This window comes from Cricetulus griseus, chromosome 6 (genome assembly GCF_003668045.3).
Source record: "Cricetulus griseus strain 17A/GY chromosome 6, alternate assembly CriGri-PICRH-1.0, whole genome shotgun sequence".
NCBI classification, from domain to species: domain Eukaryota; kingdom Metazoa; phylum Chordata; class Mammalia; order Rodentia; family Cricetidae; genus Cricetulus; species Cricetulus griseus.
In genome coordinates, this window is record NC_048599.1 from 1,957,609 (window position 1) to 1,972,364 (window position 14,756).

General features: G+C 55.4%; 1 protein-coding gene across 1 annotated transcript in view; it reads left to right on the forward strand.

Moving 5' to 3' along the window:
• The first annotated feature begins 2,524 nt into the window (after positions 1 to 2,524).
• Positions 2,525 to 14,756, forward strand: part of Taf4 (TATA-box binding protein associated factor 4) — a 61,547-nt gene continuing 49,315 nt past the window's right edge. Inside the window, 6 exon segments of the mRNA XM_027419865.2 lie at positions 2,525 to 2,764; positions 2,766 to 2,832; positions 2,835 to 2,978; positions 3,076 to 3,191; positions 3,193 to 3,390; positions 3,392 to 3,923. Coding sequence (XP_027275666.1) covers positions 2,561 to 2,764; positions 2,766 to 2,832; positions 2,835 to 2,978; positions 3,076 to 3,191; positions 3,193 to 3,390; positions 3,392 to 3,923 — 1,261 coding nt within the window. The 5' untranslated portion in view covers positions 2,525 to 2,560.

The following is a 14,756-nucleotide window of genomic DNA, read 5'->3' on the forward strand; positions in this document are numbered from 1 at the left end:
GATTACATGTATGTACTACTGTGCCCTGTTCCAAATTGAGGTTTGATTTTATAAACTGGACATGTGAGCTGAATGCGGGGCGAGTTGTTTCAAGAACTGACGCATACGAGAAACCCCGAGGAGCAGCCTGAGGGAGTTGAGCACCACACTCTTTTCCCTGGGGGGGTGGGGAAGGGTGTAAGGCTAATGCTGTGGCACTCAGGGGAGGTGGAGACTCTGGGGGAGGCTGTTGCAGGCATGCTGCCAGGCTGGGCTCCCTCACGCAGTCTGAGTAAGCTCCTCTGAGCTGAACTGTAAACCCGGTCACACAGCTATAGTTAGTCCTTTGTGGGAGTCACTGCTGTCCCTGAGTCATGCTAGACTTCTGCAGACAGCTGGCTCTGGAGACCTGGGTCAGTTTCAAAGGGAGAGGGCAGGACCAGGCATCAGACCCATGATGTCCATCTGTGTATGACATATGGACGGAAGGACAGTTAACCTCAGCACGAGAACAGTGCAGCCGGTGCCCAGACACTTCAGGGTCCAGCACTTGGCTCTCTGCCCTTACCGAGAGTGAGACCCAGGCCACGGACTAGCTTCTAACTTCAGCTCCTCCTCTGCCTTCAGCTCCTCCTCTGCCTTGGTCCCCAGGGCCGGTGGTTACCCAAACTGGGTCCCAAGCAAAGGAGTCTTGAGGAGGGAATTCAGGCCAGGGAGAGGACTCTGTTTCAGATGCTTCAAGCCACACACTGCTGTGTCCTATTCTAGCTGCCTCAGGTTTCTGTCCAGGCCAACAAGTGCCTCTGGGTTTTTCAAGGGTTTCTCTCCTTACATGGGGACACTGGTGTAGGGGGTTAAATAACGGCCCTTCCCCCAGTTCACATCTACCCAGAACGCAAATGAACTTATTGGAGGAGAAACTTTTGCAGATGTAATGGGTTAAAGACCTTTCCAAGTCATCTTGGATTTAGGTAGGTCCAAATCTTGGGCCTGGTGTCACTCTAAGATGAGAGGTGCCAGCTATGTGACAGGCTGATGTGATCCAAGGAGCCCAGGTACAAGGCTACACAAAGTACCAGGCACAGGCAACACAAGATACCGTCTCAAAACACAATAGAGAGGCCATAGCCAGGTGAGGCCAGAGATGACTGACACCACCACAAGGCAAGGATGCCTCGGAGCCAACAGTAGCTGGAGGCAGCAAGGGAGGCCTGTCTTCTCTAGGCCCCAGGATTACAACTCTACCCACACCGAATTCCAGCCTTCTGTCTTGAGAACCACAGGATATCTGTTGTTCAGACAGACATACATGGAGAGAAACACGCACCTGTGTCCACACAGCTGTTTGTGATCAGGACACAGTTCCTTGGCATATTTGAGGGTGTATCCCTCTGCGTTTGCACAGCCAAGGCCAGGTTGGCTCGGTAGTCACCCAGAAAGAGGGAACCAGGTTGAGGCCTCCAGCTACCATCCAGCTTTCTCTATGTGTTTGTGCATTTCTGGAGGTTATCTAACAAACGTTGAATTCTTTGCCCTCCTGCCTTCGTCTTCCAAGTGCTGGTATTACAGGTGTGTATGACCACACAAGCTTCCGGAAGACTCTTTTAAGGCAGGAAAGAAGAAAAAAAAAATCATTTACCACGGCAAACTCTCAACCCACAGGGCTGGATCGGTGCTGACTGTGGCAAGTCTCCTCAGAAGTGAAGATGACCCCGGGGGTGGGGTGGGTGGGGGTGACAGAGGGGAGGGTGTCACCTACAGCGAGGTTCCGAATAAGGAGCTTTGCCACCTGGAATTTGTTTCAAAAAAATGGAAAGAAGAAATCCTCTGGAAACGTCCAACCTTTTGGCTAAAAAAACAAGAAAAAAGAAAGAAAGGGGTGAAACAGTAAGCAAAATACTCCCACCAAGGGCTTGCAAACATCAGTTTAGAGGATTTATTGCCGCCCTCCCCCACACAAAAAAGTAAATACAGAACCAATCTGCTTCCGGATGACCAGCTTCGCCCGCGGTGCTCACCTCACCTCGTACCCACGGCCGTCAGTCAGAGGAGCCGGCCATCGCGTCCGCGGCGTCCTCCACACGGCGAAGGCGCCTTCGTGCCAGCACCCTGCTCCGCGCCGCGCCGCGCCGACCGCCCGGGCCTCGGGAGCGCCGCCCGCCCTGGCCGCAGCCATTTGGAACGGCGCAGACAAAGGGCGAGCCCCGCCGCCGCCGTCGCCGCGATCCACCCGGCGCCTCCCCGCCGCTCGCTCGCTCGCTCGCCCGGCCCGGTCAGCCATTCCCACCCGCGCGGAGAAGCCGAGCGGCGGCCGCCGGCTCGCCTGCTCCTCGGCCTCTGGCCGCTCGCAGCCATTGGCCGCGCCTTTTAAGAGGCGGCCGCAGCCAATCAGAGGCGACGAGGGCGCGGGGCGGGGGGCGCTGCACGGCGCCTGCGCGCTGCGCCGCCCTCCCGCCCCGCGCGCCGCGCCGGCGCCCCGCCCGCCCGCGCCCCGCCCCCGGCCCGCCCCGCGCCCCGCGGAACCTCCTCCTGCCCAGGGCGCCGCTCGGCCGACGCGCGGCGGCGGCGGCGAGGAGGAAAGATGGCGGCGGGCTCGGATCTGCTGGACGAGGTCTTCTTCAACAGCGAGGTGGACGAGAAAGTGGTGAGCGACCTGGTGGGCTCGCTCGAGTCGCAGCTGGCGGCCAGCGCGGCCCACCACCACCACCTCGCGCCGCGCACGCCCGAGCTCGGGCCGCGGCCGCCGGCGCCTTCGGAACATGTTGTGAGCGGCAGCCCGGCCGCGAGCCGCGCGCGCAGGCCGGCCGCCTTCCGCCGAGGGCGCGCCCGCAGCGGGCCCGGAGCCGCCCCCCGCAGTAGAGCGCGCGCCGGCGGGTGGGGCCCGCGGCACCGGGCTTCCGCTTCACCGCGCCGCTTGCTTGTCCCCGCAGGGCCCGCGCCGGCGCCGCCAAGCGAGCCGCCGCCCGAGGCCAGCGCGGGGCCCTGCCCGTGTCCCGCCCGCCGCCGCCGCCTGCCGGCTGGGCCGCCACCCACCCGCGCGGCTGCCGCCGCCGCTGCCGCCGCCGCCCCCCGCCGCCGCGGGGCCGGACCCTTCAGCCGCCGGCCGCCATCTCGCCGCCGCCGTCCCCCCCCCGCCCCCCCCCCCCGCCCCCACCACCCCCCCACCAAGGCCCCTCGGCGCCTCCAAGCCCGCCCCGCCCCGCCCGCCCGACCCCGGGCGCCGCGCAAACTTTGAATGGGACGCCGCGCCGCCCAGCCGCGCAGCACGCCGCACCTGCTGTCAGCCGGTCAACAACTGGCGCCCGCGCGCCGCCCGCCGCCGGCTCTGTCATCCAGCGGCCCCCCAGCGCCGCGCCCGCCGCCGCCCTCGCGCCCGCCGCGCCCGCGCCCGCCGCGCCCCCGCCGCCCGCGGCCCCCCGCGCCCGCCGCGCCAGCCCGGCCGCCCGGCACCCCGCCGCGCCCGCGCCCCCTGTGTCACCCGCCCGCCGCCGCCGCCGCGCCGCGCGCGCGCCGCCGCCGCCGCCTCGCAGAACGGGCCGCTCCTGCCCCCGCCGCGGCCTCCGGCGGGCGCCGCGGGGCTGGGGCCAGCCGGGCGCGGGCCGCGCAGCGCGCCAAGCGCCCGAAGGGCGCCCAAGCCCGTGCCCGGGCCGACCGCGGCGGCGGCACAGCCGGCGCGGCGCGCGCGGGGGTCGCGGGGGTCGCGGGGGGGGGCGCCGCGGGTGGCGTGCTGCTCGGCCCGCCATGCCGGGCGCGCTGCCGGGGCCCGCCCGGGACCCCCGCGGGGCTGGCCAAGGGCGCGGCCGCGGCGACCCCCAGCCTGCCTCGGACGCCGGCGGCCACCACCGGCGCTATCCGGGCCACGCTGACGCCCACCGTCCTGGCCCCGCGCCTGCCGCAGCCGCCGCAGAACCCGACCAACATCCAGAACTTCCAGCTGCCCCCAGGTGAGTGGCAGCGCGCGGCGGGGAGGCGAGGGCGGGTGCTTGGGGCGGCCCGGGCGTTCCAGGAAGTTCTGGGCTGCGTCCCGGGGCCGTGCCCTGGCCGGCTGGCTCGCCAGGCCGAGGGGCGGCCTCTGCCCAGGTGACCTGTCGGTCTGGAGGGCTTCCCGGTGCCGGAGTGCCCAGAGCCCTCGGGGAGCTCTGCTGCCCCGTCTCCTCGGGGGTGGGGGCATGGGCTACCAGCGTGTGCCAGAGGGACCCCTCTGTCTCCTCCCTCAGGTGAGGTCAAGAGAGGGCAAACTCCTCCGGGCCAGGTTGATGAAGTCTGGGTGGAAGACGCGGGCTTCCCTTGCTGCCAGGGGACTCCATGCTGGGCGCAGAGAGTGGTTCAGTGGTCGTCAGTGCCTACAGGGGCTCTGGGTGCTTTTGTTGTTGCCGTCCCTGGAGGTCAGCAGGACGCTGGCTGCGCAGGGGTCTCTGCGGATGTAGGAGATCACGGTGGTGTGGGTGCTTAGGCACAGAAACTGCCTCAGCGTGTGCAGGTTCCATACACCCCGTGGCTCTGTTGGCCTCGGATTCCTCAGGGCCCCATGGGTTCGATGAGTGGCTCCCTGCCCGGCTTGCAGACTGCTTTTGTTTGGGAGTCCTCTGCAGGAGTGTTCCCACTGAACCCTGGGCTAGAGCGCAGCGAGCCCTGAGCGCTCCTCCCGTGTTGCATAGTGACATGTGCAGCGGTAGTAGCCGCCCGCCGCGGTGGCAGTAGTAGAGAATTAGAAAACATGCTGCCGCTTATGCCCCTCCTGTTTTCTGAAAAGTGCTCTGGGTCACTTTGAAAGGGCTGCAGTGACCTGACAACCGAGTTTTGCTGTGGAAGTCTGTGAGGAACAGGAAGGCTCAAAACAGGTCCACAGGAATATGAATCCTCAAAGTATTTCTGAGGGTGTTGGAGGGGGGGGGCTCCCATGCTCTGAGGAGGAGCGCTGACACAGGACCTGGGACCTCATCTGTCCCTCGCCACACATCTGGGGTTCGCTGCAGGGTGTGTGAATGGAGGTCTTGTTCATTATGTTCATTCTGACCTTTGGGTGGAAAATATGGCTGATGTTTATAGTTTAAGAGGCAGTTTGTGGTTGTAATGTATTAGGGGAAATGCCATAGTACTTTGTACCTTTGTATTGGAGTCCTTTCCAGGGGTCCTTCAACAGTGCCTTCCCCATGGCAGGGATGTCCGCATGCTGTCCTTTTATCAGGAAAGCTGGCATGGTCAGGTGCCCATGGCACCCTTCCATAGCTGTCTTGGCTTACCTTGGCTCCTTTGCTTTTGAGAGCTGTATAAGTGAAGCCCTCCTCTCTGGGAGAAGAAAGATGCTATTTGAAAAGGACATTTGCTGCTGTCTCCATTATAACTGCCTTGGTTTCCAGGTGAGGTTCAGGGTTGGTGCATTTGAGCAGAAGGTAACTCCTTGGGGAAAAAAATGTAAACGGTTCATTATTTGCACTCCCCTGTGCTCTGCACAGACCCCATGCTTGTGTTGGAGGGTAGAGTAGCCAGAGCCTGTTGACGCCTGGGTGGCAAGCACCCAGGACTCTGCTTCAGAGTTGCTGCCTGCTTTCCGGAAAAGTGAAGACTCATACCCATTTTGTGCACCCTCTGGCTTTTGGTCATCTCTTGATAAGGAGTGCTGATTGATTAGTTTTAAAACACCCAAAGCTAAACTAATGTTTGGTGGTTAAAACTACCATTAGCCCTTTAGCTCTTTAAACAGGACAGGCAGCTACAGTTAGATGGTGTAATTAAACACTCTAGTTTAGTCCTGTAACTTAGTGATCAGAACTTTACCGAACTGATGTTCCTTCTTTGATGTATTTCATAGTAAAATACGTTAATAAGTGAAAGTAAGTTCTAATAAAACTCCTGTTCAGCCAATAGCAGTCTTTCATGGTGAGGAGGAGAGAGGCGGGGAGGGCACATAGGTGTCAAGTGGAATAGCATGCCATTGGCAGCTGAATGGAGTGTGAAAGAGGCTGAGTCCCTCCCAGTGCCCTCTTGGTAGAGGTCATGCTGGGAGAGGGGAGGGGCACAGGTTTCAACCTGAGGTCTTTGAGGTCAAGTTTCATCTTCACAGTTCAGCAAGAACTTCTAATAAGCATGTTGAGCTTGTTTTTGCACACTTGAGGCCTGACCTTCCTTGCCAGGATGGGCTGGTGAAGGGATTGGAATGTTACTGTGGTTGTGATTTGCTGGTTTACTGGTGCCAGAATCTAAGCCTGATCCACAGTAAGAGGTTTAGAGAGCCCCCAAGAGTGCTGGTTGGCTGGTGCACACCTCAGGAGTCAATAGAGGCAAGTCATAGCGTGATTACAGTTGGAGAAGAAGCAGGTGAGAGGACCTCAGAATTAGTGTGTGCTTTGGTGGCTTTGAAAGATCTGGGTCGAGGATGCTATCCTGCAGACTGTATTTTGACACAGCAAATTAGCATTTTCCTTTGTGTGTGTCTGCTCATTGTACCTTCGCATTGGATCTGCTCTCATGTTGCTCTAGAACTTGGCTTAAAGCATAGGTTCTTAGTCTGGGAAGAATATTTTTTCCATTGGCCTGGATGCCACGGCTCTGTGGCAAGGACAGGTGTCAGGTGCCTGTTCCCACATGTGGTGGGTGGGTTGTCGATTGTGGAGAAGGGGAACCCTGCTGTAGGCTTACTGCACTTGTGTCTGCCTGAGTTGGTGGGCTGACTCCCAGGCTCTCAGAGAGGGTGGAGAGCTGCCCATGGAGTTAGGGGACTGGGCTTCTGGAGGCCAACTTTGGCAACAGTAGCCAAAAGGGACATTCTTGGAATTTTAGCTTTTGTTACTGGCTGTCACATTTGCTGCTTGCCTCATGGAGCCTCAGTTTGTCTGACTGGAAAGTGAGGTTTGCAGCTTTGTGAAGAGGAAATTCTGTGAGGATGAGACCTGGGCACAGCTGCTCTTTATTCCTAGCTCTGTGGTCCTTTCCCTGTTTCAAGGATGATGTTGCTGTAGAAGTAGCAGTCTTTTAAGGTTAGTTTTATTGGAGTGAAAATTCTTGTCCAGGGTGGACAAGAAGATTGGGGCAGGACTGTCTTGCTCTCCGTACTCATCACAGGTGGAGCATGCTGGGGTGGCCACCATACACTTATCCACCCGCTACCGAATGTAGAGAGGACCTCACCAGGGGACTTGTTTTAGGCCAAACCTCCTTTGCTGGAGGAGGAACCTTTTGGTAACCATGAAGCATAGTGTAGGGCAGCTGTGCTTTACAAAGCCCTCAGGCAGCTGCGCCTTGGAAGACTAGGGGGTGTGTCTCCTCCCCTGTCCACTTCACTGCTGGCCTGTCATGATCATCTTTGGATAGTGTGGTAATGGGATGGATGGCTGTCATCGACCAGCCTGTGAACACTCCCGGTATGGTGGTCTCTGACATTTGATGCTGGATTTAGGAGAAGACTCTGAGCTTGAGGATAACCCATCTTATTAACTCTTTGGTTTTGGTTTTCATGAGGCAGGGTCTGTTACTAGATTGCCTGGACTCATTCTATAACATAGCATGTTGGCTCTTGTGTCCCAGCTGCCTGGATGTTACTGTGTCCACCATACTTGGCATACTCTTCTCCAGGTACTTGCCCTGCCACTTTTGGGCAGAGCCCTGTGTTCTAGGGCTGCTAGGAAAAGGACTCCTGGCCTGGGTAGCAGTGAATAACCCTGAAGGAAGCCAGCCACTGGGAATGCTGCAGGAAATTGCCTCTTGAACTTCTTCACAATTGCACCAGAGATGCCATTGGCTCAGAACCGTGCTCACCTTACTCTGCCCTGAATGGAGTGGCTTGGTGGGGTAGTGGCACTTTAGCACCTTGGTGCTGTCAAAGTCTGCCTCTGGTAAATGTGCACTTTCCACCATTTATGTTATAAGTTTGGAAACAGCTTTTATAAATAGCAGGTTATATCTGAGTTTATCAAATCATAATAGCTATTTTTTGCAAATCTTGAAGTAAAGATATAAGGCTCTGTAGAAACTGCCTGAGGTCTGAAGCAGTTTGTGGAGTGTGAAGAAGCAACTTTGCTTCTCTCCATGAGCCTCCATGAGCTTGCCTGGCCTGGGACGCAGTCGCTGCTTAGGGCTCTCATTGGCAGTCTTTTACTCAGGCCTCTGTTAGAAACAAACCTACAGAATTAAGAAAATGGGAGGGGGCTTTGTGCCTGCCTCGGGGCAGGGTTACCTGGGTGCCCGTGCTGTGAGTGCAGTTTGGAGCTGTTCTCTTCATGATTATTCTGTTCATCTTGGCAAGGTTGCTCTGTGAGACGAATCAGGCACTGCAAGGCTGTGTCTAAGAATCAGGAGTTTTATATTTTATGGTAGGGCTGTGAAAGTTTTGGTTTTTATATTCTTTTGAATATTTGCACCAAGGACTTAAAGCTTAAGAATCCTAGAGCCCTCATCCAGTGGCTGATGGAAGCAGAGGCAGACACCCACAGATATGCACTGAACTGAACTCTGGAACTTAGTTGCAGAGGGAGGAGTGATGGGCAAAGGGGTTGGTACCAGGCTGGTGAAACCCACAGAAACAGCTGACCTGTACAAGGGGGAGCACATGGACCCCAGACTGCTGTCTGGGAGGCCAGTACAGGACCGATCCAGACCCCTGAACATGGATGTCAATGAGAAGGCCTCTGTACTCTAGGGGACCCCTGGTAGAGGATCAGTATTTTCCCCTGGTGTAAGAAGGGACTTTGAGAGCCCACCCCACATGAAGGGATGCACTCTCGGCCTGGACACATGGGGAAGGGCCTAGGCCCAGCTCAGGATGATGTGGTGGACTTTAGGGAGCCCCCGGTAGAGGGCCCAACCTTGCCTGGGGAGTGGAGGGTGGATTGGTGGGGGGTAGGTCGAGGGTAGAGGGGAAGGGGTAGGAGGGAGGGAGGGGAGGGAGAGGGAGAAGGGATTGATATGTGAAACAAGCTTGTTCCTAATTTGAACTAATAAAAAAAAAATGACAAAGATAAAAAAGCTTAAGAACCTGTAGTCGATAAGATTGCCCACAGTTAGGATCCTAGTATCCTGACCAGCATCCACCCCTGCCCAGCTCTTTTGTTACTCTTGCTTGCCCAAGTACCTTGTTGCTGCTGTATGGGGGACACATGCTTCCTCCATGCTCAAGGCTTGGACAGGAGGAGCTGCTGGGAAGCTCTTTTGCCACTCTGAGAGTCTGCAAAGCTAGAAAGAACCTTGTCCTTCTTGAAGCTTTAAAAATGTTACTGTTGTGTGCGTGTTGTGGTATGTGTGGGTGCGTGTGCTGCAACACACGTCATGTAAGAGCAGATAATAGTGTATAGAGTCATATTTGGTCTTCCCACCTGCTGTGCATTTTGGGTTTGCTTAGCACAGTAAGTGCCTTTACTCACTCAGTCACCCCTATGACCCCTTCCTGAAGGTCTGAGAGAACTTTTTTCTTTTGGTGTGTTCTTTGTGTGTGGTAGGGTGGCTCTGGGGAAGGTACTTAACTGTTTTTTTGGCTCCCAGACTTTTGTTTGTTTGTTTGTTATCAAGACAGGGTTTATCTGTGTGTAGCCTTGGCTGTCCTGGAACTCACAGAGATCCACCTGCCTCTGCCTCCTGAGTGCTGGCCACCAGATTTTTGTGCATGCACAACATCCAGGTGATGGCTGGTGTTGATGACTTTGGGTCTTGGAGTCACTGCTTCTGAGGGACTTGTGACAGACTGGATGTCAGGTTTTCGTGTATGGTCTTTGTAGTGAGTCTGCTCTGTGTCCTCGAAGGGGTTTAATTTGAGGGTCTGAGTCTAAGTTGATGCTGAGGGGATGAGCAGGACAAGCAGCCGAAAGAGCTGAGCCCTGCCCTGTGAGGGCTACTGCCCAGAGCATCTTGCAGGGCTAAAGCTGGGGGGTGTGGTCCCGAGCAGCCACAGGGCAGAGGCTGAGCATCTCTTGATCTGGCTGAGCATTTTAGAGGTGCTGGCAGGGGTGAAGGGTCCTTGGTTGCTGGCCTTTCACAGAGGGTGAAGGAGGAGGAAAGAGTCCACATTTTGCTTTCTGTGTTAAAATACATTGGGGCAGTGGCTCAGGATTCTTTTTTCCCCCTGTGTATACTTGTTTATGTTTGCATGTGTGTGCACAGTATCTCCCCCCCCTCCCCTCCAAAAAAAAAAAAAAAAAAAAAAGACAAGGTTGCTCACTAATTTGGCCAAACTGGCTGACCAGCAAAGCTCAGGGGTCATCCTCCTTTGCCTCACTAGCTCTGGGATGCAGCCGGAGCTGCCATGCCTGATTTGTACTGGAGTGTTTGGATTTAACGCAGGTCTTAGTGTTTGCACAGCAAGCATTTTACTGACTGAACCATCTCCCCAGCCCCTTGCTTTTAAATTAACCTGTCCCCACTGTGTGTGTGTGTGTGTGTGTGTGTGTGTGTGTGTGTGTGTGCGCGCGCGCGCTCATGCTTGTGCGCTCCTGCGCCTATGTAGTCTTATGCCTTGATGTAGAGGCCAGAGGTCATTCTTGGGCGTTGTTTCTCAGGTGCTGACTGATTGGCCAGCAAGTCCTTGGAACCCACCCTCCTGCCAATGCTTATCTAGAGCCAAGATTACAAGTTCATGGGAAACTGGCTTTTTGTGGCTCAGATCCTCACACTTGTGCAACAAAGCACCTCAGCAGCCTGCAGGAGTAGTTTTTGAGAGACTTTGGGTCTTTCCCAGGGTAGGTCTGACTTGATGGTTGTTCCTATGACAGGTAGGGCCTGTGGAGAGGAAGTTTGGCGGTCACAGGGTGTGCCCACATAGTGCCCAGCTGAACCCTGTGAAATGATGAGAGTGCTGCCTCCTCACGGAGTAGCAGTGATTTGAAAGGGTTTAAAGGAAAGCTATCCCAGCGAGTTTATTCTTTTGACAGGGTCTCACCATGTAGTCCAGACTATCTGGGAGCTTGCTGTCCTCTGGTCTTAGCTTCCCAAGTGCTGTGGTTGTAGGTGTGTACCACTATACCTGGCTGTTTGTTTTTCCCCCCATGTGACATTGCAGGGTTTTCTATCCTGCCTTTTCTGATTATAGGCTTGTATTTACTATAGGAAGTTTTGAAAGTAATGGAATAGAAAAGAATATGAAGTTTCTTGGCATTACATCCTTGCCAGGCTTTGCCTTTTCTTTTGGTATTTCTGATTTTCATAAAGTTAGAACTATCCCCCCACCCTGCTGAGTGTATGGCTAGCTTTGCCCTGCCTGTTTTCTGTACTCTCCTGGCTCTCATTGGCTTTTGAGGGTTTGCTTTACCACCTGCACTCAGTCTCTGAAGACCCTGTGCTGAGGTCCCTTTGTCCACCCTTACTTGGAGATCTTCACACGTACCTGAGTGCCAAATGGGTTGAACATCTCCTAGGCCTTGATCCAAATTGCTTTGCAGGGGTCTAGGCCAGTTTACACTTTTATAATCATTGCCAAGATAACTTCTTGGGGATCAGTAACATCGTATAGGGCCTATATGATTGTACATTGATGGTATGTCTCTGACTCAGCTGGTATGGGTCTTGTTAGTCTGGATGGTGCAGGGGCTGTCTAGGTGACTTTACTTATGGCTCACTTTGCAGAACTGCAGTAAAAATACGTGCTGAGCAGAGAGTATGCTGAGCTGGATGCTAAGGCCTTCCCTGGAGTCTCACAGCTGCCGATCCCTGCCCTTTTGGCATGGCCCCTGTGTGGGTGGGGCCAGGTAGTGGACTGGATGGGTGCCTGTGGCTGAGGGGGATGCTAGGCAGGGAGGGCCTTCCTGGGAAGCCTGAGTGAAGTAGAAAGGCCAGACACATGTAGTGTGTCCAGGGAAGACTGTGGGACATGGGTGGGGTGGGGAAGAAGATAGGAGGTGAGGCTGTGCGGTTTGGTATAGGAATTGAGGCTTTTCTCACCGGGGAGCCGGCCACTGAGGGTTCATGCAGGGCAGTGACAGAATCAAAGTTGAGTTGTGGTCTTGGCGTCTGTGAGCTGTGGAATACGAAGGTGTTGGGGGCTGGGGAAGACTCAGGGCATGGGTGGTGGTAATCTGTGGACATTAATGGGTCTGTCTGCTCATGGCCTCAATTCTGAGGATTGGTTAGGGGGCCTTGTCAGTGAGTCTGAAATGGGGGCCATGCTGGTGTATGCCCATGCAGGGATTGGGGTGTAGGTTTTGATGTGTTATTTCTGGGTGGGAACATGGGGTAGAGACCATGAAGCAGGAACCTAGGATTTGATGGTCCTTCTGGTCATGACTGGAAGAGCTGTGGGTGCCTCCTTTCAGGACTGTCCTGCACCTGGAGGCAGTGGCCTGCTCCTGAAATGGGCTGTGGAGTCCCTCAAGCCTGAGAGTGGCTTGGAGAAAGGCCTGCTGTTAGGAGTGAAGAACCACCAACCCTCAGGAGAAAAAGATGTAATGTAGCCTCCGTGCTGGGACTTGTTTTGGAATGGGGACCAGTGCTTGGTGTTTGTCCCTGTGACTGGGCTCTGAGATACTGTATGTGGGGCTCAGGCCCAGCCAAGCTGCCAGGTGTCTCTCTTGCCTCAGCCTCCATGCTGTGTGCTGCTGTGTAGACTTTCAGTCTGTGGCCTGACTCAGTCTTGAAAATCCCACAATAGGACTCTTCCCTCTGCCAGGACGGTAGTGAGTACACAGGAAAATGCTCTGCCAGGAACCAATGGCCACTTGAAGGAGACTTGGCACTTCAGTGTGTTGGTAGCTCTGGGGGGCTGCGTGTGGCTTACTTTGAAGTCTGCTTGTGTGCTTCACACATCTGTGCAAGGAGTGTGCTTGCATAGGAGCACACAGGAGTGTCTGCATCTGCTTGGGGAATTGCTCACTGTGCCAATGGGATCAGGGAGCCTGTTTGGTGTGGACTCAGTGTGTTCTGTGGCTTTGACTTCTGTCATTCTGTGAGTGGCCTGGTGGGCTCTGTTCCACACGGCACCTTTAATTTGAGCTCCTTGAGTTCTGTTCTGCCTTGCAGCTCTAGCCTGTAGCTGATGCTCCCTGGCCAGTGCCTGTGCTGTAAGTCATCACAATCCTGCTGGCTGGAATGGAAAGGGGAAGGGAAGTTTGAGGGACAAGGAGCAGGTCCTAGGATGTGGCTAAGCAGGCAAGAGGCCTGGTGAGCGCAGATGCTCTTGTGCTGGAGGTGGAAGGGTGAGAGACTGTTGCTGGGTTGCATCTGAAGAGCAGAGCTCTGTAAGGAAGGACTGGAGTGCAGTTTAGTAGCAGTCTCTGTTCTCTTCATCTCTGGAGGCACTTTGTCAGTTGTGCTCCATACAGGACACTCCAGAATTGACCCTGGAGCTTCTGACAGGTGGGTGGGGCCACTTTGGTGCCATGTAGGGATGAATTTAGTACTGCAGGAGCTTGGTTCACAGAGTGTGTGGGATGCTTTAGGGCGACTCAGCAAGCTGTGAACCTGAGAGGAGCAGAAGGGAGCTCCTCACCAGGAGCTTATTGCTTGGTATGGTTCCAGGCATCCCCTGTCTTCTGGCCTTTGACCTCCTAAAGTGGTCATGCCAGGCTTTAACTGGCTCTAGGACAGGGAGTAGTTTAACTTTTCTCTTCTGGATTCTGTGACCCATATGGTCCTGTTGCCACAGTGTTTGTAAATCACTGTCTGGGAGCTATTTGAGGATCTTTGTCTAGAGATGGAGAGAGAGAGATGGCCAGGACTTTCATTTTGGGGTTGCTTTACAGACCACACTCAGCTCTGTGGGGTTCTGGAGGCTTGGTTGGGGGTCAGTGCTACCCAGTATCATGGCTCTGAGAACCCTAACTTCAGCCTGGTTCCCCCAGAATCCTAGCATCATTGTCCTCTGACTTTCTCATCCCAGACCTGGCTCCTGGGCTGGGAAGACCGCCCTGAGAAAGAAGGGTTACACTCTTGTCTAATGTGCGTGTGGACTATTGTGGGTTGTGTATCAGTGGTGCATGGGACACATGTAGTGCTGGGACATGTTTGAGCATCATTCTCAGGTGACAGAAATGCACTTGGACCAGGCCTGGTGTCACAGTTGTAATCCCAACTACTGGGAAGGCTGGTGTGGAAGGTTTACGAGTTCAAGGCTAGTCTGGGCTGCAGCATGAGGTTCAGGATGAGACCCTGACTGAAAATGCAAAGCAAAAAGAGGGCTAGGGCACAACTTTTGGGTCTCTTCCTAGCCTGTGCAAGGCCCTGGTTTCATTCCCTGGTAGTAGGTTGAAAAAGACAAAAAAGGTGCCCTGTTGTTGACATAGACAGTGGCCCTACTTGTCATGGCTCTGTTTCTGTGAAGAGTATTGTGCCTCTGCTAATGTAGAGACTTCTCACAGGCAACGCCTGCAGGGTGATGAGGATGAGGGTCACACACGCGACTCGGTAGTTCTCTTAAGGAGACCTGGAGCTGGAGCTGTTGCTGTGGCTTTTGACAGTCTTCTTTTTGGTGGCCCGCCTCATTCTCGTCTGTGTTTGTAGCTGCCTCAGCACTAGTAGGTGATTGTGTAGCAACTTTGGCAGGTACATTTCAGGCATGGTGACAGTGTGCGGTTACAGGTGTCTGATGGCTCCCCCTTGTGTCTCTCTCCCCACTGTTGGGACAACCCTTCAGATGCTCTTTGAGCATAAGGTGTGAAAGTTAGACGCAGTGAGTAGCCTCCCCAGAGGTCAGCCTGGCCTTCCTGCCAGCTTTGTGCTTGAAGCTGGGACCTTTTCCCAAGGCAGAGCTTCCTCCACTGTCTCTGGACCTGTTTGTCACTGCGGGCTGAGAGGTCCAGATGAGCAGAGTCCCTGTGGGGTGCCATCCCCAGGTGTATATTGCTCAAGCAAGCCCACCCACA